This window comes from Scylla paramamosain, chromosome 6 (genome assembly GCF_035594125.1).
Source record: "Scylla paramamosain isolate STU-SP2022 chromosome 6, ASM3559412v1, whole genome shotgun sequence".
Taxonomy (NCBI): domain Eukaryota; kingdom Metazoa; phylum Arthropoda; class Malacostraca; order Decapoda; family Portunidae; genus Scylla; species Scylla paramamosain.
The window spans coordinates 20,914,088-20,939,434 of record NC_087156.1 but is presented as its reverse complement, the minus strand read 5'-3'; the positions used below and the strand labels follow the sequence as shown (position 1 = coordinate 20,939,434).

Here is a 25,347-nt window from a genome sequence, read left to right as displayed (position 1 = left end):
ATGACTAATGTTGCAGATATAAACCAGATGGCCAAAAAGACACACCGGCGGGGGTTGGTTATGTCACGACCACACCATAATGCGAGGCCGCTTCGGTGTGGCTGGCCGGGCTGAGGTCACGAGCCTATAGATAGTATTCCTCAGCACTTCGTCGTCTTACAGGTAGTCTTCAGAAACGCATTGCTCTCTCACCACGACTATTTTCAAAGGCCACATAGTTGATTAGCCGTGTTCTCAAGACTGCTTCTCCTTTTAATAATGTAGAAATATTGTTAATCCGTCACTATAACCATAAAAAACACTCTTAGAAACTCGTGTAGCTTTAAGTGACTTCTAAAAATAGTGGAAGTGCGGTGCCGAAGTGTTTCACAATATGGTCCTATCTTTTACTGTATATCTAACAGGATGAAGTACAAGTTATTACACTTTCAAGAGTGTTCTCATGATTCTAGTGATAGTATTGTAAAAATTCTGCTTTATCAACAGGAAAAACACTCTTGTGATCACGCGTAATCATGTGTGACCTTCGACAATAGTTCTAACGAGAGAACAAAGCGTTTAACAATACTGGTCTGTGTGGCTGCGAGTCATGCCGGGGTCGTGAACTTCGCTGTAACTCAGAAAGATGGGAGAGAATTGTGACCCTTACGGGGAAGGAACCTTGTGCGTAAGAGAGAGTCAAGTTGATAAAGGATAAAGACAGCAGTGGTAAAGAGGTGACTTAGAATACTGAGCCTCTTTTGAAATGAGGTTTTGAGCCCTATAGGGAAGCGATTGTGTGCATGCCTGGAGTACAAGTAGAAATCTATGTATAAGAATGAATCGTGTTTAATAACGGTACAGGTTGCGGTGTTGGGAGGCAAGTCAGAGCAGCGAGCCTTTCTAGGAGAGGGATTATGGGTAGTTTTCTTAATTAAACGTTTTGGCTTCGTGTCTCGACTATACGTTTCTCAAGAGTGTTTTCATGCTTCTATCCCTAGTTTAACGACAATTCTACATCAACCCACGAAAACCCTACCTAATTATACCCGTGGCCCTTCAAACTAGCATTGATGAAAGAGAGAGCCGTGTAAGGATCCCGGCATTACAATCTTACGTGTTAAGAATTGTGTGTGTGTGTGTGTGTGTGTGTTTTCGTAAAAGTCAGATTAAGTTTGAATGTGAAAATAGACCAGTTATGAAGAGTTAGAACGATATGCCTTTCTCAGACTCATTGTCAGGTAGGTACAGTGATGGTATATATGTTTGGGAGTGCGTGGCCAGTCTTGTCATGTGAAGGGGCAGCTCAGGCATCGATACACGCTCCAAAAAATTATACAGAAGATTTTAAATACTGAACGAGCTTAGCGGGAGCGGTTATTGATTTTTTTTTTTCTTCTTTTTCTGAAGGGTAAAGGAAGCTGACCAGGAGGAGGAGGAGGAGGAGGAGGAGGAGGAGGAGGAGGAGGAGATAACAACAACAACAACAACAACAACAACAACAACAACAACAACAACAACAGCAACAACAATAAAAATTCGCTTACTCATAATAATAAAGGGGTTCCCATCGGGTGACTTGGTACTCTGGAAATAGTCCAAGTCACGGGAAGGCAGGAAAAAAAAAAAAAAAATCAGACCGGAGTGGCGATTCAGTGACGCAATGTGGATGTACGTGATCAACAAAATTACCCAAACAACACCGTCCCATTCCTCCAATTCAGCTGTTGAGTTGTTTGTCGGGAGTGTGTTCGTGACGGACCGGCCTGTGGGCAAGCTGCAGACTGGTGAGAATTTAGAAAGGCGAGCGGGAGACGCCACAGTGCCACACAGAGGCCCGGAAACAAAAGAAAGACAAGAAGCGTCCTCACATGAACAAATAAATAAATGATGTGATAATAGTAATGATGATGATAGTAATAATCGTAATAACAATAATAATAATAAAAGAAAATTAACATATATACATGTAGGAGAGTTGTCTTTAAAACAGCACTCCGTTTTCTTCTACTTTTTTTTTTTTTTCTCACTATTATTACCCCAAGTATACGGTTCTCCAGCAGTGGTGCCTATCGCGTGGTGCAGCGGGCGGGTGACATCCAGTGCTGGCCGACTCATGTATCACAGAGCAGTCGTCAGTGCAGAACAGGTCTATTTCTACGCACTTCCTTTTTGTTAGCGTGGCGTGCGCGATGGGGCAAGCATCCTGGCCAGCCACCCTGCCCCGCCCCGGCCTCCCCAAAGCAACTCACTCCGCACTGCATCATCACTACTGCGCGACAAGACAGCGTAATATTTAACGTACAGTACTTATATCTTCTTTTAGCCTATTCAGCAATATAGGCAGCTTCCAAACTTCATCATAATAGAGAAGATAGGATATAATGATGTTGGCTGAATAATTAGGTGATTTATAACTCCCTCTTCTTATGCAATAGGGGTTCTGGCCAAAAGCAACAGAAACTAAGAAAAAATAAATGCATAAAGACACCACACCCTAAAGAAGACAGTGAAGACGGATCCAAAATTACCTTGTACCATCCTTACCTTGATATAACCTTCCAATGATAACGACAATAAGATATCAGAGGTGCGGTGCTGAGGGGCTAACATCTGGCAACGCGTCAGCAATCATTCATAATACCCGTCATGACCGCAATCAGGTGTTGAAGTTAAAGCAAAACCTCACGTCTTTATCTTATTACGCCACAACCAGCGAGCGTGCATTGGTGATCAGGAGGAAGTTCCCTTCTCTAATGCCTTTATTTACTCCTTGCCTAGTGAAAAAAAAAAAAAAGTACTCAGGAATCCCATTAGATAATTTTATACTACACTAGATGCATCCCAAACCAAATTAACCTCCATTTTGGTCTTTTACTCGTTATTTTATTTTATTTATTTTTTTTTCTCCCAGAAGCGACAAAAAAATGTTATCGTTTATCTTTTTTTTTTTACACCCTTATCAGGTCTTCTTCATGAATAAAAAATGTGCATATATCACCACAATTTAACCTCTCAGTTGCTAACGACTGTAAATCACTCAGTATTTCATTGGAGTGACCTAAAGTATGTTAACAAGCAATTATTATAACTAAAGACACCAAGGTTTGAACTACCCGACCACTCCTTATGCTGTCAATGTTTGGAAAGTCAACTTTACAGTTCCCAACAAACGATATTATAAAGCTTAGAGAAGACGCCAGAGCAGCCACACGTGAGGAAATCTATTTGGTGTATTCTAAAACGCGATGAAAAATATATGCAACTTGTTCCAGCACTGATATATTTGACCCAGGGGGAACGGAAAGAGGGGGAGGTGGATGACTGTGACGGCCCGACCTTTTATGTCACCGCTTGAGCACTCACTCCTCTCTGGCAATGTATAAAAAACAATACACAATCCCCGCACTGTGAACCTCGCTACTCAAACGGTTCTTTCAGCCCGGCCGTGACTAGCCATGGCCGCCTCATGCCCGTCCTCGCTCAGATATAAACATCTAGCAACATTGTCCTCGATTCATGCTGATGAAATTATGCACGGCTGCGTCAAACAAAAGAGTTATTATGATGACACGAGTAGACTGTTGAAGGACGGCAAAGAGGAGAGGAGAGGAGAGGAGAGAAGAGGAGAGGAGAGGAGAGGAGAGGAGAGGAGAGGAAGAGGAAGAGGTCAAAGAAAGAACAAGCCGATCCCTCTTATTGAGTAAAAAAAAAAAAAAAGAAAAAGAAAAAGAAAAAAGAAAAATAATAAAGAATAAAAGAAGATAAAAAAAAATACGATGACATTGACATACGTAATGTTTGTCTCTTGGGGACGTGTGTGTGTGTGTGTGTGTGTGTGTGTGTGTGTGTGTGTGTGTGTGTGTGTGTGTGTGTGTGTGTGTAGTATTGTATATACACACTAACCTCGGTACACATAATACAATGCAAACACACACACACACACACACACACACACACACACACACACACACACACACACACACACACACCGAAAAAAAAAAAGAGAAAAAAAATTAAAACAAGGGTCGCAATCAAAAAGGACACCGTCAACAACTCGCTACTTAGTGCTCGCTATTGTCTGACTGGCGGATGTGTTATTGAAGGACTCCAGTTTCCTGCTCCACGTGTGCATGCATACAAATACGGTTTTCTGTGGAAGTATTTGGTAGGCTTCTCACGACTGCTTCTCCATGCCGGCTGAGGTCTTGCACATTAAAGTCTCTCTCTCTCTCTCTCTCTCTCTCTCTCTCTCTCTCTCTCTCTCTCTCTCTCTCTCTCTCTCTCTCTCTCTCCTTTAATTAACTTCAGTCTGAACAGGGGAATAAAATACTTCTCTAAATTCGTATTTTTTTATCTTCCACTTTCTTTTCTTTCCTTTTCGTATGTCATCCTTTAAGTGCTACTATCTTTGAACTTATTATTATTATTATTATTATTATTATCGATGGAAACATATATCTAACTTGAGAGAGAGAGAGAGAGAGAGAGAGAGAGAGAGAGAGAGAGAGAGAGAGAGAGAGAGAGAGAGAGAGAGAGAGAGAGACAGTTACGAATGACTGGTTGGTGCTTCAAGAGCACATATCTCTCACCACGTACTAGTGTCAGCGCCTGTATTTTAATTGAAGGCCATAACAAGGGCGTGACAGCTTCCCCTGATGTGATGGACGACTCTTGGACGCTCACTAACAGGCATGTGCACTGTTATATACGGTTATCTTCCACCTGCCCAGCGTCCCCGGATAAACCTGTGCCCGGCCAGCTTTCCGTCACACCAGTAGTAATCGTTCAGTACAGGTGGTCAGGTACTGATGATGTGCAGTTCGCTCATCCCTACCTGCTTCATCACCAACCTTCACTTACACTCTTGGTCAAACACTCGTTCATTGCAATACCCTATACATTAGACGTTACATTACATAGAGAAAAAATAAATAAAATAAAATAAATAAATAAATAAATAAATAAATAGGATGCTGTCCCTACTTTTTACATGCCGAGGTGTCAGATCAACCGTAAAGAGGCAAAGCTCACCCTCGGCGATCCTCCCACACGAAAGGTTATGAAAATAAAACTGCCACTGGCGTCACTGGTCACGTGGACGAGGAGCTTCGCGCTGCCTACGAGCATGAAGGACGGAGTGGCATGGGGTGCTGGTGAGGGGGGAGAGGCTGGACGCGTCAAGCACTTGCAGAAAGAACCACGGAGGGATCAATAAAGTTACGAGTAAAACCAAATACAAGATTAATCCTGCGAACCACTACGCTGAGGAATCTGGGCGAGCAAGCAGGGAGACAGGGAGGGAGAGAGCCAGGGAGGGTCAAGGCTGATGCGCCCCTGACATGCATCACCTTCTGAGATCACCTGACCAGATCGATTGAGAGAGAGAGAGAGAGAGAGAGAGAGAGAGAGAGAGAGAGAGAGAGAGAGAGAGAGAGAGAGAGAGAGAGAGAGAGAGAGAGAGAGAGAGAGAGAGAGAGAGATCCACTATAAAGATGCCTGGGCGGGTTTGTGGTCAGTACTATTTCATGGTCACGTGCTCTCTGGAAACAACCGAGGTATTTTTCAGGACATGAGAACGCGCGGCAGGTAACCGGAGAAAACTAACTGTGAGCACGTGAAAAGAAGCACGCATGCCTATCGCTCGGTAGTGGGTGCCCTCTCCTCCGTGTGTGTGTGTGTGTGTGTGTGTGTGTGTGTGTGTGTGTTCGCACCACCACAATGACAACACTTCACGTCGCCACATTCCATCCTCACTGCTCTCCTGTATTATATAATCATTATTTTCATCACTGGACATGCGACTCCATCATCTAGCATTTCACGCCTCTACCAATCATCCCTCAGCGAACACTGGGCTGGATTACCTCGGCTATCAAAACTTGGGAACGATATTCTGGAAGTGAAGGCAGGGCGGGAGGACAGTGACACTAATAGTTGTATGGCTGCACCACAAAACGTGACTGTCTATTCCCTCCACGTGCTTCATAATCCAGACAGGTCTTTTGGCGCCTCTTTTCACAGGCCATTGTTAGTACTTATTGTTTATATTCATGGGATGCATGCAACATTCGACTTTGGGTAGAACAGAGCACAAAAGTGCGCATCATTATGTTTAACTTCAATATGCAAGTTGGCAAGCTGAGCAGCACAACACAGAACCATACCTGTCGACCTGCGCAATACCGCCATTTGAATAGTGTCCAGTCACCACTGTGCTGGTCTGTTCTGCGTCGCAAAGTGTGTCCGGCCTATACGTAGCTTTGCTTCGCCATGCCCAATATTTAACCAGAGACTTTGTCTTATTTATCTTGGACACCTTACAAGAAATATTTATAGTCACAAATACTTTAGTTAGCAATCATTTGCATTTACATTTGTAAGTTGAAGCAAGTTGACTATCCCGTGCTATGCAGGCTACGTATGTACACCCTCAACGGCGGTACATCTCTCATGAACTTATGGATCTTTTCTTAGCTCCTGCATTATATCGCCAAACACATTTGTCATGACTTCGTACCTAGTGGCCGCATCTACCTGCCTCCTGCCGAGCCCATGAGAACCGCCGGTCCCCAGACTATACAGTGCTGGCTCTAATTTTGTCAGTGTTACAGGAATGCCAGACAACAGCCTCCCTGATCACATACCGATGGCTGGCACGCCCCGTAGTTGCTTACGACATTTTCGAGGTACGTGGAGATTTACAGTGCTATGGTTGTGAAGTAACACAGCTTACTGACGACATGAAGCAGAACAAAACAGCCGTTTGAATTGCCTTAACAGGCTAACAGACAATCAGTACACACATCATGCTATTCTGATGCACACGAGTATATCTTCTGGCATTCGGTGAGTCAGTACTAATTCGCACGGTCTGCATTTTTTGGTGTTCATGTGTAGGTGAGTGTGGGCAAAAGTTTACCTCAGCACTACAGAACATTACTCGAACAAAACCACACACTCCCTGACAGCTAGGGCTCACAGCATAAGCAGAACCGGCTGTCACCTGTTGGCGGGAAGCGGCACATCAACTTGGCTAAGGAGGAAGGCCGCGCGCCACGTCCTGCATGGGGACCAGCCCACCTGATAATGATTCTATACATTAAGCATCAATTATCTCCCGCCTTAGTACGCACAAACACAATGAAACGTTTTGCTGCAGCGTGTGTCTGGTGCTCGTCACTGGTCGACACCCACACCTGTACAGCCACTGTTAAACGGCGCAGGTAATTACTGCTGGCTGTTACTCGCGCACTTGGTGTATAAATTATTCCATTCCATACTTTTCTTTATTGACGTATTATATTGACAAAACTTGAATATTACAAGATAATATAATGGAAAACTTGTTACATCCGATAGGCTAACGTGAAGATACGATACTAGCGCAAAACTTGTTACGTGATGATACAATACTAGCGCAAAACTTGTTACGTGATGATACAATACTCTAGTTAAATGAGAGCGCGCAGGCAAGCACGCACGCACCCACGCACAGACCGCAACTATATAAAAGTGCATCTTGACTGGCGAGTCCACGTTCGCTTGGCCAAGTGGTCACTTCTGCTTGATGCAACATAATAGCACAAGCCTAATTAACTATGATTACAATATATATATATATATATATATATATATATATATATATATATATATATATATATATATATATATATATATATATATATATATATATATATATATATATAACGAGATTATCATACGGTTGTAAAGGGTTGATAGTGAAATGGCGTAGTTTAAGTTGAAAGCAGTGTTAAGTCTCCTCCTCCCCCTTTAACTTGGTGGTGGTGGTGGTGGCGGCGAGGTTTCCACTCCAGGTGTACACAGGCTCACTTCGAAAGTTTTCCTTCAGTCTGGTGCGTGGAGCGCTTGTATGTCCATTTCATGTAATTTTCATGAAATATACACGTTACAAGCACGATTCAGGCTGAGGATTTTAATGCTTTAATATTTCCATTATTAAAGATGGCCTTCGGATGGGGAGAAGAGAGGCCTCGACACCTTCAATTTTCACGAACCAGATATGATTCACAAAGCCACTGTCTGATGATTCACCAACCCGAAGGTCAGGGTTTTAAGTTGTTATTATAGCCGTACAGAAAACCTCATTATCTCCCATAACTTCCCTCATCTATTACTGCATAAGTTGGCCTGACGAGACTGCTCCTTGTGACTTGACTGGCGACTTGTAAGCGCCACCTACTAACATTTTGTCAGTTGGCACACTATTGTTGTGGTCTGTGATGATCATACACATGACGTCATTTGCAGTGTTGTCAATCCACGAATTTTCTAGTTGGACATGTTCTCAGAGCAAACCCTCGCAATCTAGAACATATTATTTTTTTATAATTCATCATATATGCATCGTCGGATGCGCATGTTTTCTACAGCTCTAATGAAATAAATAAACAAATAAAAAAAAAAAAAAAACTAACGAGAAGTACAAGTTTTCCACAATAAACAAAATCCAAAGAACATGGTCACCAGTCCGGTACCCTAAAAGACTTGTGCTGGCAAACACTGCACTGTGCCCGCACTGAGTGACAGTGCGCCTCAGCGAGCTGTGATGATGGTCTCGGCATCCACGTACGAACCATGCAGACACTGCAATACGTTACTGCTTGACGCCTACTTTTAGTCTTTTTTTTTTTTTTTAATACTCTTATCGTTAATGTCAGTGGACGCTGAGGAAGCTTTATTGTAATGTTATTGAGTTCTCATTGCAATAATATATATATATATATATATATATATATATATATATATATATATATATATATATATATATATATATATATATATATATATATATATATATATATATATATATATATATATATATATATATATATATATATATATATATATATAGTGCTATGCGAAGGGTACAAAATGCTTCCAGATAGCTTTGAGCTTAGAGGTTAAAATACTTGGCCTCTTAAAACAACGACAAATGATATATATATATATATATATATATATATATATATATATATATATATATATATATATATATATATATATATATATATATATATATATATATATATATATATATATATATATTTAGCATATACAGGGTGTGGCAAATCAAATGCCCGAGTTTCGAAAGACGCGTGCAACAGCTGTGGTGGTGATGGGAAGATGTGTGCGGTCTCGTTGTGACCGCCAAACCCCGCCGTTTTCAGTATCAGCCATGCCTTGGTCGGGGGAATATCGCGGCTTTGCAGTGCGCACGTATTTCGAAAATGGCCGTTCTGTCATCGCCACCCAGCGTGCCTTCCGCCTGCACTTCAACATTCCACGTCATGGTCCCATCCCTAATGGCAAGGCAATCAGGCGTTGGATTGAAGCACTGGAAGATAATGGTTCCACAAGAAGACCTAGGGGTAGTGGAAGACCAAAAACGGTAAGAACAACGGAAAATGTGGCCTTAGTTAAAGCAGCTGTCGAACCAAGACGCTCTGCCCGGAAGCATTCACTTGCATTGGCCATGTCTAACCGATCTTTAAGGCGGATATTGTATTACGATTTATCGTTCCATCCATACAAAATAATGATTGTTCAAGAACTGAAGCCTACTGACTTTGAAAATCGCAGGAATTGCTGCCAGGAAATGTTGAACCGTATCCCTGAACCGTCAACTTTTTTCAGCAGTGACGAGGCCCACTTCCACCTTTCTGGAAGCGTTAATAAACAACATTGTTGTTATTGGGCTGAAAACAACCCAAGAGAACTTCATTAGAGACCGCTCCATTCCCCTAAAGTTACTGTTTGGTGTGCAGTTTCCAAATTTTGGGTAATTGGACCTTATTTCTTTGAAGAGGATGGAAGCTCTGTCACTGTCAACTCTCAACGTTATCCTGCGATGTTGGAAGACTTTTTTGAACCGAAATTGGAAGAATTAAGTGAGGAAACAAATCTGGGAGACATCTGGTTCCAACAAGATGGAGCAACAGCCCACACTGCTCAAGTTGCAATGGTCAAATTGCGACAGATGTTCCCGGCACGCCTTGTCTCTCGAAGGGGTGATGTCGAGTGGCCCCCAGGCTCACCTGATTTGAGCATTTGCGACTTTTTCCTGTGGGGATATCTCAAGGAGAAAGTGTTCAGAGGTCGGCCAAACAATTTGGAAGAATTGAAGATGCGAATTCGGGAGGAAATCGCTGTAATACCCTTGAGATGTGCCGAAGAGCAGCTGAAAACTTCAGACATCGCCTTCAACTGTGCATCGCTACAGAAGGCCACCATCTTCCTGATGCCATCTTCAGAAAGTGATCACACAAACGGCATTGTATACTGATTTGAATAAAACAACAAATTATTCTGTAATTATTGTTTTACTTTTCCTAATAGCCTGTCAAAACTCGGGCATTTGATTTGCCCCACCCTGTAGTTTGTCACTTCATTCAACTTTAGAGAGAAAAAAAATGTTGGGTTGTGGATGTGATGAAGGTCTGGCATGTGATCGCCAGTGCTGGACTCACTCGCGCCATGTTCCGCCACCTTTCTTGCTCAATACGTATTGATTTCGTTATCTTGAAGTAGAAGCCTAAAAAATAATACGAAAGAAAAATGTTGAATCCTATGACTCTTGAAAAATGCCCCTGATGTCAACGTTAAGGTGCACCATACAGCAACATACAGCCACGCCGCCTCAGATCCATGGAATAGCAGCAAAAAGAACATTTTCATGACAAGTACACTCGTGAAACATTAGTCGTCATTCCGTTTGAATACATTGTTCACTTATAGAATGTGATCACGACTGATTGGCTGAGTGGATCGAACTTTGATAGCATATACAAGGTTAGAACAATAACACACTATTCCCTGTTCCCTACATAGAGGCATCATACTGACAGGTTATGTCACCGATGAAGTGTGAAAGACGCGCATCACTCACACACTCGGGGACGGGATGTGTCCATTGCCGCGAGTATGACAGAGGTTTACAGACTAAGTAATACTACTAATTTTACAGCCATAATGTGAACCATCAAAATAATCGCCTTAGAATTTATAAAAGCATTATTTTTTTTTGTGGTATTCATTAAAAGCACTCAGCATGCTTAGTCTCAACACGCCATGACTTATTTCAGCACACCTTCTTGAACAAGGCATTTACATTCATTTCACAAAACATAAATCCTACTTCAAGAGAAGAGGAACATAACATTATATTCAATGGCCATGATAAGACAGATAGTCCTATTCTGATAAACTACATTATAAACAGTGGTGTTTTCCCAAAAGCCACGGTAAAAGCAATGGAACACACACCTATCATACATCGTCATATTCAACATATTCCATCCTGCATCATGCCAAACTTGACACAGGTAAACGTTTATCTACATTAGCACCATTCATGAGATGTCACCAGATCCTGAATTTGACGCCGTTAAGCAACGCAGAAACAGTGATGAATTCACCTCTACGACTGCTACGCTACTGTAAACACACACACACACACACACACACACACACACACACACACACACACACACACACACACACACAGGATGGTAACATTCCAGGTAACCTCAGGTATGTAACAGCTGGCGATGGCGACCTTGAGCAGGGTTCGCGAGCGAACACGTGTCCATTATACACAATGTACGAGGGAATACATATTATATGCATACATAGGTATAAACATACGTGAATGCAATTTTTTTTTTATATCTATCTATCTATTATTCATCTACTTATTTATTTATTTATATTTACACCTTATCCGCATTCCTGACCACCTTCGAGATGCGCCCAACACTACCAACATTCTTGTAACTTGAAACCCTTCATCACATTCTCTCAAACTGTACTCTCCACTGAGCTCTTTCGATTGCAATCATATTTCCGTATCCTGTCCTATCGCTCCTGTGCCTCTGGCCCACCAAAGCGCAGGTGCTTCTGAAACTTCAAGACTGCTGATTTCGAGGACATGAGACGGTACTATTTTGATTTTCTTTGGAATGAGAATTGTATCGGTGTCAAGAGATGCATCTCTGTGCAGAGCGCATGACAGAGCTGATTGTCTTCGGCATGGAAGCATATATTTCACATATTTTCTCTAATTCCATAGTTCGTAAACCTTGGTACAGTCCAGCTTGCTCTCGTGCTGTCCAGGATAGACAGGCAGCTCACAGACGGTGCATTAGCCTTCCATCTCCTGAATCTCACCTCTTTTAAATTTATGCTCGGAAACATGCAAAATATGCTCTCAACTTCCTAAAACTTCATTTATCAGTAAGATACCGGCATGTCAAAATCTAGCCAGCTCATCTCCGTGAATTTTAGCACCTAGCCAAAAATATTTATCTTCTTCAGCTCATCTCCTCTATCAAAAACTGGTCTCTTCTCTTAGACCTTTGCTGACAATTCCACACAAGATGTTTCAGGGTTTGTTCCTCCTTCACCTTCTCCCCCTCTAACTATTATACCTGTTTCAGAATTTTTTTTTTTTTAATTATGTTTTATATGTCTTCTATGCCCTGACTCTGACTCTGACTCTGTCCTGATGAGGTACCTCCGTGACTGTGCTCTCGTGCTCGCTCCATGCCTGATCGAGGTTTTCCGTTTGTGTTTTTTTTTTTCTTGATGAAAGTTTGCCTACATTCAGCCTGTTCGTACGGAAGATGACCGCTCTGATCCTTCAAACTACCGATCTATAGGTTTGATTTTTATCTTTCTAAACAGGAGATTCTTAAACAAGTATCTGCTCACAAACTTTTTTTGGATCATCTGTATGGATTACATAAAAGATGATCCACAGGCGATCTTCCAAATTTCCTTACTACGTTTAGGTTAGTTATCCTTCCTTACGAATTTTTGTGTGAAACGTACATATCAAAACTTTTGATGTAGTATTTTTTTTTTTTAAGCTTCCTTCATCCGGTTTGTTTCCCTATCCGTTATTACCATGGCTACTGCTCTCTTCAACTTGGTAATTGCATGCACCCCGGGACCTCGCTATACAAGATTTTTTTACTTGCTCTCATCCGTTTTCTGTCCACTTTACTAATGTACGGGTTAATCAGTGTCTTCCCTGTTTAATTCCTTTTACTAGTAAACACTGTAATCCTTTTCTTGTTTCTGTATTTCTTCCTGCCTACGATTCGGACCGTTTCAAGAAAGGAGTATCAAGATACCTCAGCAAGCTAAATTGGCCAACTCTTTATTTATGTACTCCTGACTTTTAGCAAGCATTATACTGTACGGCCTTTTTATTGTTATTTTTTTTTATATTAATCGGTCTCCCTGTCAAAAAAAAAAAAAAAGCTCACACGTGTGTGTGTGTGTGTGTGTGTGTGTGTGTGTGTGTGTGTGTGTGTGTATATATATATATATATATACGAGTATATATATATATATATATAGAGAGAGAGAGAGAGAGAGAGAGAGAGAGAGAGAGAGAGAGAGAGAGAGACTCTCTCTCTCTCTCTCTCTCTCTCTCTCTCTCTCTCGTCACATTTATATCTATATTGACATATCTACATCTATGTATTCACCTTTCATTCTTTCGTAGATGCTGTCAAAAAATTATATATATATATATATATATATATATATATATATATATATATATATATATATATATATATATATATATATATATATATATATATATATATATATATATAGCAAGCCTAATAAAGTGGTCAGTGCACATTCCCCTCATACACCCCGGATCAGGGAGCGTCGAGGGCTGATCTGGCACTGCAGCCTCACATGCCTTTACGGGCACAAGGGTTATTATGAACACCTTTCTTGGTGAATAAATAAGCATACATCTGGCACACTAACACATTATGTAAAGCAAAATAATACTTACCAATAGTTTTCACAATATCGAAGTCGTGCAGTGAATATTGCCTGGGGGAGGGAACTCCGTTGGCGGAAGCAACGGGCACATCCTTCGGCGCGCCCACTCGCCGTCGGCCTCCCACACGCCCGCCAGACATTATAGCCCTTCACTTCGCTCTGCAGTCCGGTAGCTTAGTGCCTTACTCCACACACTGAACCTGTCACTTCAGTGTTATCTTAATAATGTTATATTCTATGACGTCTGACGTTTAAAGGTCACTCCTTTATTACTCCAGGTGTCATATGTTTTATTTCTTGACCACAGAGTCCCGGGCCTCATTATGTGAACGTGATGATGGTGGTGGGCAATCTGACGCAGACATTCACCACACCAGCGATACAGTCACCTCTTACTACTGAACGCCTCCAACCGCTACTGTTAGTGCTGTAAAACTTTTAAGGCTGTTCTGAAAATTTACAATCTGTCAGAAAAACGCCACAAAATTTCTTACTCTCAAAATATGTTTGGCTGGATTACAATCACATTTCCAAAACGTTGTTAGCAAATAATTTCCTTTATTCACACGGAGAGCGTGCAGCCTTCTTGTTTCCGGCATTAACTAAGGCTGTTACTTGCCAGATTGGGTCAAGACACAGGCTGAGGGAGCTGTTCTGTCCACCTCAAACACCTCACAATGACCCGGGCATTTAAAGGGAGTTATCAGCAGAAGGTTGACACGACGGACCGAAAGTGGCCACAGCCACCTCCGGTAATGTCAACGATCTCACGGTATCCCGTGTTCTACATAAATAATACCACCTCCATATATATCTTCATATCACGGGAAAATGACACACTTATTTCCCATATCTCGACTGGCAACAAGTTAATTGCGGATTTTAGGGATCGAGACGGTACTTTTCGAGAAATAATACAGCACACCTCTCCCATCCGTCGCCGCAACCACACTGATGTGTTGGTAGTGGGCTGGTGGTGCCGCGGCCCGCGGTGGAGTGACTTTCCAGCTGGTCTCGCGTTAGTTGCCACTTCTCGCTGACGTATTCACATGTTACCAGTTACCTAAACATATACAGGGAGTATATCAGTATCCGTAATCCATATCTCTCTATCTGTATAAATGTGTGTGTGTGTTATTATGCATATTATATATATATATATATATATATATATATATATATATATATATATATATATATATATATATATATATATATATATATATATATATATATATATATATATATATATATATATATATATATATATGTGTGTGTGTGTGTGTGTGTGTGTGTGTGTGTGTGTGTGTGTGTGTGTGTGTGTGTGTGTCGTTTTGCAGATACACTACCTAAATAAAGGACATCAGTACTACGGAGTGCATCAGTACTACGGATACACATCATTATTTTCGTCACTTTTTTATTTTTTTTCTATTGACTGATTCATGCCTCAGCAGTATTACTCTGCAATGATGTTTTTTTTTTCTTTTATGCAAGAAGGCCACTGGCCAAGGGCAACAAAAAAAAAGTATATAAAAAAAAGGCCCACTTAATGCCAGGTTCCATAGAGAATTTCAAATAGAAAAATTAAATAATGTAGGATAAGTGTCTTGAGACTTCCCTCTTGAAAGAGTTCAAGTCACGGGAAGGAGGAAATACAGAAGCAAACAGGGAGTTCCAGAGTTTACCAGAGAAAGGGATGAAAGATTGAGATTAGTGATTAACTCTTGCATTAGAGAGGTGGACGGAATAGGGATGAGATAAAGAAGAAAGTCTCGTGCAGCGAGACCGCGGGAGGAGGGGAGGCATGCAGTTAGCAAGATCAGAAGTGCAGTTAGCGTGAAAACAGCGGTAAAAGACAACATTACGGCGATGAGAAAGAGGCTGAAGACAATCAGTTGGAGGAGAGGAGTTGATAAGACAAAAAGCTTTTATTCCACCCTGTCTAAAAGAGCGATATGAGTGGAACACCCTCATATACATGAAGCATACTCCATATATGGACGGATAAGGCCCCTGTACAGAGTTAGCAGCTGGAGGGGTGAGAAAAACTGACGGAGACGAGTCAGAATGCCTAACTTCATAGAAGCTGTTTTAACAAAAGATGATATGTGAAGTTTCCAGTTTAGATTATAAATAAAGGACAGACCGAGGATGTTCAATGTAGAAGAAGGGGACAATTGAGTGTCATTGAAGAAGAGGGGATAGTTATCTGGAAGGTTGTGTCGAGTAGATAGATGGAAGAATTGAGTTTTTTGAGGCATTGAACATTATTAAGTTTGCTCTGCTCTAATCAGAAATCTTAGAGAGATCAGAGGTCAGGCGTTATGTGGCTTCCCTGCGTGAGCTGTTTACTTCCTGAAGCGTTGGACGTCTATGAAAAAGACGTGGAAAAGTGCAGGGTGGTATCTTCAGCGTAGGAGTGGATAGGACACGAAATTTGGTTTAGAAGATCATTGGTGAATAATAGGAAGAGAGTGAGTGACAGGACAGAATCCTGAGGAACACCACTGTTAATAGAATTAGAACAGTGATCGTCTACCACAGCAGCAACAGAACGGTCTGAGAGGAAATTTGAGATGAAGTTACAGAAAGAAGGGCAGAAGCCGCAGGAGGGTAGTTTGGAAATCAAAGCTTTGTGCCAGACTCTGTCAAAGGTTTTTGATATGTCTAAGGCAACAACAAAAGTTTCACAAAAATCCCTAAAAGAGGATGACCAAGACTCGGTATGGAAAGCCAGATCACCAGTAGAGCGGCCTCCACGGATCCCATACTGGCGATCAGATAGAAGATTGTGAGATGATGGATATTTAAGTATCTTCCTGTTAATGATATATTAAAAAACTTAAGAGAGGCAGGAAATTAAAGCGATAGGACGGTAGTTTGAGGGATTAGAGCGGTCACTCTTTTTAGGAACAGGCTGAATGTAGGCAAACTTCCAGCAAGAAGGAAAGGTACATGTTGACAGACAGAGTTGGAAAAGTTTTACTAGGCAAGGTGCAAGCACGGAGGCACAGTTTCAGAGAACAATATGAGGGACCACACCATGTCCATAAGCCTTCCAAGGATTTAGACCAGCGAGGACATGGAAAACATCTTAATGAGTAGCATGACGTAGCCGGAAAATGGAAGAGAGGGAGAAACAAGCCCTAAATCATCCAAGGTGGAATTTTTAGCAAAGTTCGGGCGAAGAGTTCAGCTTTAGAGATATATGAGATGACAATGCTTCCATTAGATTGATATAAAGGGGGAAAGACGGAAAAGTAAAATTATTGGAGATATTTTTGGCTAATTGCTAGAAATCATGAGGGGAGTTGGACTTTTTAAACATTTTGACACTTTCTATTTAATGAAGGATTTTTTTTTTTTTTTTTTTTTTTTTTTTTTTTGCTAATTGGAGAACAAACTTGGCATGATTCCGGGCAGAAATATAAAGAGCATGAGATTCAGGTGATGGAAAACTTAAGTACCTTTTGTGGGGCACCTCTCTATCATGTATAGCATGAGAACAGGCTATTTGTTTTCAGATGCTGACTTAATTGTTCCGATAACAACGCCATTTAAGCGAAGGAGTAATTAATTTCACATCATCATCGGACAGCGCATGGTGCAGCCAATCATCGACGTCCTCTAGCTCTAACCAAGTATCTCTCGTGATAGCCAAAGATCCGTGTTTGATAATTACTTTGTTTATATATTATCTATGTATTTACTTATTTGTTTTATCTATTATTATTATTATTATTATTATTATTATTATTATTATTATTATTATTACTACTACTACTACTACTACTACTACTACTACTACTACTACTGCTATTATTTATTTAGAGAACCAGAGACATCTTCTAGGATACAACCAAAAACAGGAGCATCACAAACCTTATACTTGATCTGAGGATAGTATTTGGGAATTCAACAGACATACATACATGGTTTTTATAGATCTGCAGAAAGCAATGAACTCAGTAGCAACCAAGAGGAGAACCGTGGGAATGTTTGGAAGAGAAGTATGGAATAAGAGGGTAAGTTGAAGAGAGCATTAATGAGCCTCTATTTGCCTTGTATGTGTAATGTAAGAACGGATGCGAGTGATTCATTATAAGATCAGGGCAGCGTCACATCTCCCTTACTCTTCATAATATACATGAATGATACAATGAGGTGTTATAAAATATCACCAATACTGTTATAAATCATATTTTTAAAACCTCCGACAAGTCTCCTCGACGGCGATTCCGCTGGCCTCAACATAGGTGCGTGCACTTTAAATTTTTAAAGTAACTAGATGGTTTTTCACGTTTCTTTTTATACTTACAGAAAGAAATAACGCGCGTCTGCATATAAAAGTTCATGGAGAAGCGCTCATTATTTATTAACTATATTACAAATAAGTATTTGTCCGCCCTTCGCCTCCGATCAAGCCACTCGAGATCGCTCCAAACATTGTCATACAATAGCAGATTTCTTCACTGTTATATGTTGCACGATGATTCTGAAGGCATATATGGATAGATCACGTCTTTCTTTAGCTATATCTGGAAGGAAAATGCAAGTCGATCCCTCGTCGCTGAGGGAACCAGGGAGGTACATGCATCAACGCACTTTCATTTTTCCTCAAAAATATATCACAAAACTCATTTATTTGAACAAATTTACACAGGTAAATACTTGAACCATCTTCACACCAATTATAAACACTCGATGACCATTTACAATAGCAAGGGAAGGAGAAATAATAGCTGTCTATCCTTCATTTCAGGGCTTAACTAAAGTAACCGTACTTGTAGTTAAGATTTGCCTTGATGTCAAAGCACAGCTGAGTCTGACATTTTAATCCCTTTAAGAACACAATATCACCCACCCAATCCTTTAACTGCTTGAAAGATTACTTGGATCCACCTTGAGTTTGCTTTTCACCCTTCATTGTGTTTAGACGCACCATGTTATAACCAAAATCTTCCTACAGAAGTAACAAATTAGACGGTTTAGATCCAGTAAGGTAAATCTTTGCGTCACGTATAATAATGATACATTACCATGGAGAGGACACTGTAATCTTGCGAATAACGGAAGAAAAAATGAGATTCGTATTTAGTATGGCTTTAATAGCTTCGAGCTCTTTATAATGTGATTCTGATCTTATGAGGGCGCCCATGGTCACCATAAATTGCAGAAGTTAGGTGGTAAATTTTTACAAAAGGACCAAACTACTTTTCGAGTACAAGGCTATGATATTCTTTATTGTTTGTCTTAATGTCATTGACGATTTTTACCATAAAACACGTCAAAAATACTTAATTTTGCCTCGTTCTCCTTTCATCCCCCAACGATCTTCAGAACTCGTCGGGAAGCGTGGAAGACGAAAATGGTCCTTTTAGGGTACCTAAATGGAGATCATAGCTTAAAAGATGGCAATCCTAACCTAACCTGACCTATCATAACGACCTAATCTGATCTAACTTAACCTAATCAAACTTACAAGCATCACCTAACAAAATTACTCTATATCACAGAAACTTAATTTGTGATGAAAACTTCAATAAAGTAAGTTTCTCAATATTCATAAAGATAATGAAAAACAATACTCCTAAATGTGTTGAGCATTATGGTACTCTCCTAAGATAATACCAGTTAGGTTATATTAGTAAGCCTTTTGGGGGTCCAGAGGGGACAGCCCCCTGGTTAGGAAGTTAGGTTAGGTTAGTCCCTACCAAATGTTACTAAACTAACCTAACTTAACCTTGGTCAGTACGTAACCACCTACTCAGGGTTCACTAACACTAAAACCTTAACATTTTTGGGTAGTTTCCGTATATCTTCGGAAAATTCCATAGAATTACTGAAAATTCAATGCAAAATTTCCAAACACAATAACCTAGCCAGGGGACTTGCTCCCCTGGTGAAATATGTTAGGTAAGGATAGTTTTGGTGAGCTATGTGACATAGGTTAGGTTTTGTAAAATGAGTTTTAAGTCAGTGCTCCAAATAGATACAGAGACCTGAGTATACTGTGGGTATAGGAGACACAGGAGTAGACTCTAGGTTCTCAACACAGTTTGTTTAACACTCAGTCCTAGAACTTCACTAAGAGCTTGGCATTTTGTATCTGTCTCACAATATGTAGATATACTTCTCTTTAATCTGAATTTTTTTAATTATCTACATCTAATTTACTGTCTTTTGTGCCTCCATCCATCATGGAGCAATTAGAAACTGGTCCACATTCTCATTCTCATCTAGTAGAGAAAGGAATAATATTTTGTGAGTAATGGTTTCCTTTGGTCATGCCTTCAGTCCATCCATATCATATTAAATAAATCTTTACCAAGTGAAGATTGCCTGTGAACTGGAAAATACCCAGTTTCATTCCTTTGTCCTAGAAAATGGTCTAATCACATTCTCTTTATCTGTAACCAGTCAGCTGCAAAATATTACTGACTTAAAACAAAAAGAACTTGGATTAACTGTAACCTTATCATATCCAGTTTGGATATTTTGAAGGCTAATTATTCATGAATAACTTCAACAACAGTGATGGGATTTCATGGTTGGATTAAGTGGTCTGCAAAAATATGAAACAAAACTCAAAACTTATATTCATAAAAAAGGTATCTCAAATACAGATTAACAAATTAAAAATTAAAATACATAAACTTAAAAAAAAAAAAAAAAATTCCCCCATTTTCATATAGTACTGAAAATGGCACAGTGAGATATCGAAACATATGGTTAATAAACATGTTAATGATAATGCTGGCTGTTCTCTTCCTCCTCAAACTGAAGTGAGGTTGCACATTATCCCCCGCCCCCATCTTCCAATGACAGAATTTTAGAAATTTGGAATATTTTTCTTACATTTATTAAATTCCAAATTGAATGAGTTTCAAAACTAAATCGCAGTATGACCTGTCTTGCAGGTTGACGATAATTTCAGCTTCTTATGTAAAAATTTAATGGATGTTTTTTTTTTTTTTTCTTATGACATGACTTCAAGTAGGGGCTCAGTAGTTCAGTTAGTAGCATGACACACTATGACACAAATGATCCCTATCTATACCATGTTCTCTCTCTCTCTCTCTCTCTCTCTCTCCGGATTAGTAATTGGCCCCTTTGCTCACCCAGCAGTAATGAGTACCTGGTTGTCATGACTGGGGAAGGCAAAGGTGGACTTTTTTAGTAAAATATTTGTGATCATTTTGAGCATGATTGATAAGGTGGATAAATAAAAGAAAGTAAAGATGTGATTGGGGGACGTCAAACTCACTTGCTCACTAAAAGAACTCAAGAGTCTCAAGAAATTCTTATAGTCAGAGGAGTTAGGTGAGAGGTATACAGCACAGATAAATTTAGTTTTGAGAGTGAATCTGTAGTCGTAGCCAGGTTAAGTCATTGCGCACATAAATGCAACACCCAGCTTTGGATAAAAAATGAGGATAGAGAAAGTAGGAGGTCATTATCTTAAAAGAATAATAAAGATCGTGTTCCCTTACACAAGTGTATTGTTCTGCAATATTTTTTCATGTTGTGGTGCATTTAACAACTTATTTTACATAACTTGATCAGATAATTACTGTGACTTATAGGAATTGTAATCAGTATAATTTGCTCTATCTATAGATGTCTATTGGGTTAAGGGACTTCCTAGGTAAAGTCTTCTTGACTGGCATTTTCAGATGAAATATAGTCATTCTAATTCATGAAGAGCTTATGGATGTCGGTCTTCACCCACCATTGATCTGTTGTCCACTCTGTTTATCATGTCATTCGCATATCTCAAAAAATATCAGCGAAGACTTCTCTTCATCCTGACACTTGATCTTGTATGACCGTCCTCATCTTCCTATCTTTCAAAAACTTTTTCATCCATTGTGTATTTACCTAGTTGTGGGTTACAGGAGGAGGATTCTACACTTGTGTTGCCCTGCCTCAATATCTACTGTTATCCAGTTTCTCTTTAAAATCATGTATCATTTTAGCATGTGAGACTACCTTTTACAATTCTTTCCAGGTTCTCAGAGTTCTTTGCAAAAAACTGTTCCTAATTTCCCTTCTACACATCCCCTTCTTCACATTCATCTCATGCCCTTTTGTATCTCTATGATCCTTCACCACCCCCTAATCTAATTTTTTCAAAACCTGACAAGATCCTGTACATAACAATCAGATCTCCTCTCCCTCCTCTCTTCTATGGTTGGTAGGTTTAGTTTCTTCAACCTCTCTTGATATGGGAGATTTGATAAGGCAGAGGCAGTTTTGTCACTGCTCATTGTATTCCCTCTAATTTTTTTTATATCCCTCTTTGTATTTGGAGACCATACCACTGCTGCATATTCCAAATGAGGTCTTATCATCACAATAAATTTTTTTATCATCTCATCCAGATAGTTTCCTATTTATGTGTATCTCTGGGGTCAGCTTATTAGTGACTGACTCCAAGGTCTTTCTTTTTACACTTCTCTATTGTTTTCCGTTTGCCCAATCCATGACTGAACTCAGGCTTCGCACTGCTACGTCCAAAATTCAACACTCCACGTATATATGTATATATTTTTTTTGTGTGCGTGTGTAAATTAGGGTAAATAGTACTTTAATATAATCATTTATGTCTGTATGTATGTATGTGTATGTATGGGTAAGTCTATATCTATGCAGGACTGTGAAAAGGAAATAGCTTCAACACAAAGAGTGGTGAATCTAATACTATATGTGAATGTATCATCTTTTTTTTTTCAAATTTAACCTAACCCACCTTTATCAACATGTATTGGGCAACCTCTTTTAAGTCAATGTTAAGTAAATATTGGTAAAACTCTTGGTTTTTTTATCATGATTTTCTAATGTAATCACTGTAAAATCATGTTTTCTAGTATAGCTGTGTACTGAATCATGCTTTTTATGTTCTTAAAATCATTGTTCAAAATAATATTACTAATATATATTTATTTGTTACCTACTTTTTTCTTAAGTGATGAAGTTAAATTAAATTTTACAGAAAGCCTTTTATTTCTTATCTGTAAGTTCCAGAGAAAGTTTTAAAATACTATTACTTAAGTACTTCCATACAATATTCGACATTTGACTGATCTCATAAGTGAATGTTATGTGCAGTAATAATTACTTATTTTCCATTTTATCTCAAGAGCACTATAAATGCACGCTTTTAGAGGAATGTTACTAAAAAAGATTTCAATAATTTTGTTTTATTGATAAACTTATTGAAGTAGGCCTTTTTTTTTCATGTGCCATTAATCTTATAATTTTTTGCCTCTCCTATTCCAATTGGCATTTTCTGAGGTTGTAATTGGACTAGTAACTGGTTCCAGTCATAGAAGGAAACACAAATATATTGTGAGGTGGAAGTGTTGTTGCATTAGGGAAGATTAACTATCCAAAACTGATTAGGTCCCACAAGAAATTAACAAAATATGTCTTTCCTTGATTTAACTTATTCAGGTGTAGTACAGTGATTTTACTAATTTTAGTGTTAGTAACTACCTACTGTAAAATGTGTAAGATATACATACCTTCTACATAAAGGTAGACAAGTGCCTATATGAATATTTAGTCAGACTTTGCAATGCTTCTCCTCAGCTGAGATTTGACATCAGGATCATAATGCTATGTTTCATAGGATATAATGCAATTTATGAGCTTAAGTGAATTATCAATTACTGCTCATTGTTTCAAGGAGTCACCATTACCTTCCTTTGGTGGACAATAGTATTTCAGTCTTCAGAAATGCAAGAAATTGATGAGCACATAAGACTACAAAAACTAAGGAGGTTCTAATGTTTGGTTAGGAAAATTTATTCAAAATTTAGTGGAAAATCTGTGGAAATTTCCCTAAATTTTACTAATTCCCTGAATCATTGGAAGGCCATAATTCAGGGAATTTCATTCCACTGCCCCAAAACCTTGCTTCCTGACAGTTCTCCCAAGCTTGTTAGAGGGGATGGGGGAGAGGGGTGAGGATAGGAGTGAAAGACCTAAACGTAAGAAATATCACACCATGCTTCATCTTTACTAATATGCTGTTATATTAAACTAGTCCAATCTAAGTTAACTAATCTAATTTAAGAATGCTCATAACAGCATTCAAAGATGTTTCAAGTACAGTAATCATATGTAAAGCCAATATTTAAGTCAATTTTGATAGAATACCAATTCACCTACCTTCGAGATAAGTTTGTCTAGTACCAGACACTCAATACAACATTGCAACATTAAGTCTTGGGGGAAATAAAGACAGCATTGCTCAGTACAAGAATCAGTAGCCAGTGATCACAGACTGAGGACATTTAACTTTGAGACAAGAAAGTTGTTCACGTTCAGTGAAATAAACCCCATATAGTCTCACCTTGCCCTGTTTATAACTTCAGGTAGGTTGAACTCTTTAAATCTGGCTTCTTTCTCTCTCTCTCTCTCTCTCTCTCTCTCTCTCTCTCTCTCTGGGATTACCAGCTATTGTTTCACTAGATTATGTTAGTTTTAGTTCAGAATTCAGCTCCAGAGGCATGAAAAAAAAAGAAAAAGTTGGACAGGCAGAGGATAGTGACATACTATAGAACAAATGAAATTTTCTCCAGATTTACAAAATGCCTAGAATAAGCCTTATAAGATCCTTCTCCATTCTATCATTTGTGGTCACTTTCCTCATTCACCAACTACTCACATCACAGACTCCTCTCTGATATTTTCTACTACTGTACTTACTTCTAAGGCCTTGTGTACTGTGTCCCATATTATGTTGTTACTGAATCATTCTTACCTGGTGGGACCATCACTAATCAGGAATCAAGTCAGTAGGAAGTGAATGAGAGAGGATGTTCTTTAAGAGTAAATACATAAATAAAAATTATTTAAAGTAGGGCAGCAGCTATGATAGGCAGTGTTAGGTATAAGGATGACAATCATCTTGCTTTAACATTATTCTCAATTGCATGTTTGCTGACCTTCCTTTGATCACATGTACTATCATTTCCTCCCAATCCCTCTCAGGTCTAGCTCTCCTTGCTTGCATAGGAATTTACGTTTCACTTATGTATTTGTAAAATTCTTTCTCTCTCTCTCTCTCTCTCTCTCTCTTGAGCCATCAATATACTTTCACTTATATTTGTATCTAAATTTTTGCTTCTTTTAGATAATTTACTTTATTTGCCAGTTTTTAATTAATCAATTGTATAACATAATTAATATAATTTCTCTTCAACAAATACAAGAAACACTAAACTTTGACAGATGGATTGGGCTTGGTTATCCATGAGACTGGATAGATCCCATAGATGTATGTTTATGTTTCTATGAAAGAAACAATGTGAAAAGAAAAACTTGGACCATGGATCAATAACCAATTATTAAATAGAATTTCTGAGATATCAGAAAGAGATGATAAAGCACTTTCATAAAAGGCAGGTAACATGAAAAAGTTGAAGAATTTAATGTACAAAATAGGCAAGTAAAGGCAGAGTAAATCAGAGGTGTAATAGATGTAACGGTGATGAGATAGTCCTG

The 25,347-nt window shown here is 39.3% G+C and overlaps 1 protein-coding gene across 6 annotated transcripts in view; it reads right to left on the bottom strand.

The window, feature by feature from the left end:
• Positions 1-14,850, bottom strand: part of LOC135101381 (cAMP-dependent protein kinase catalytic subunit 3-like) — a 51,463-nt gene extending 36,613 nt beyond the window's left edge. For 2 of the 6 annotated variants that reach the window (XM_064005290.1, XM_064005296.1), the window contains exon 1: positions 13,841-14,809. In XM_064005290.1, coding sequence (XP_063861360.1) covers positions 13,841-13,970 — 130 coding nt within the window. In that variant the 5' untranslated portion in view covers positions 13,971-14,809. Of the gene's footprint in view, positions 1-13,840 lie in introns of all 6 variants that reach the window. The other 4 variants (XM_064005295.1, XM_064005292.1, XM_064005294.1 and 1 more) reach the window with 4 other exon arrangements.
• Positions 14,851-25,347: the final 10,497 nt, after the last annotated feature.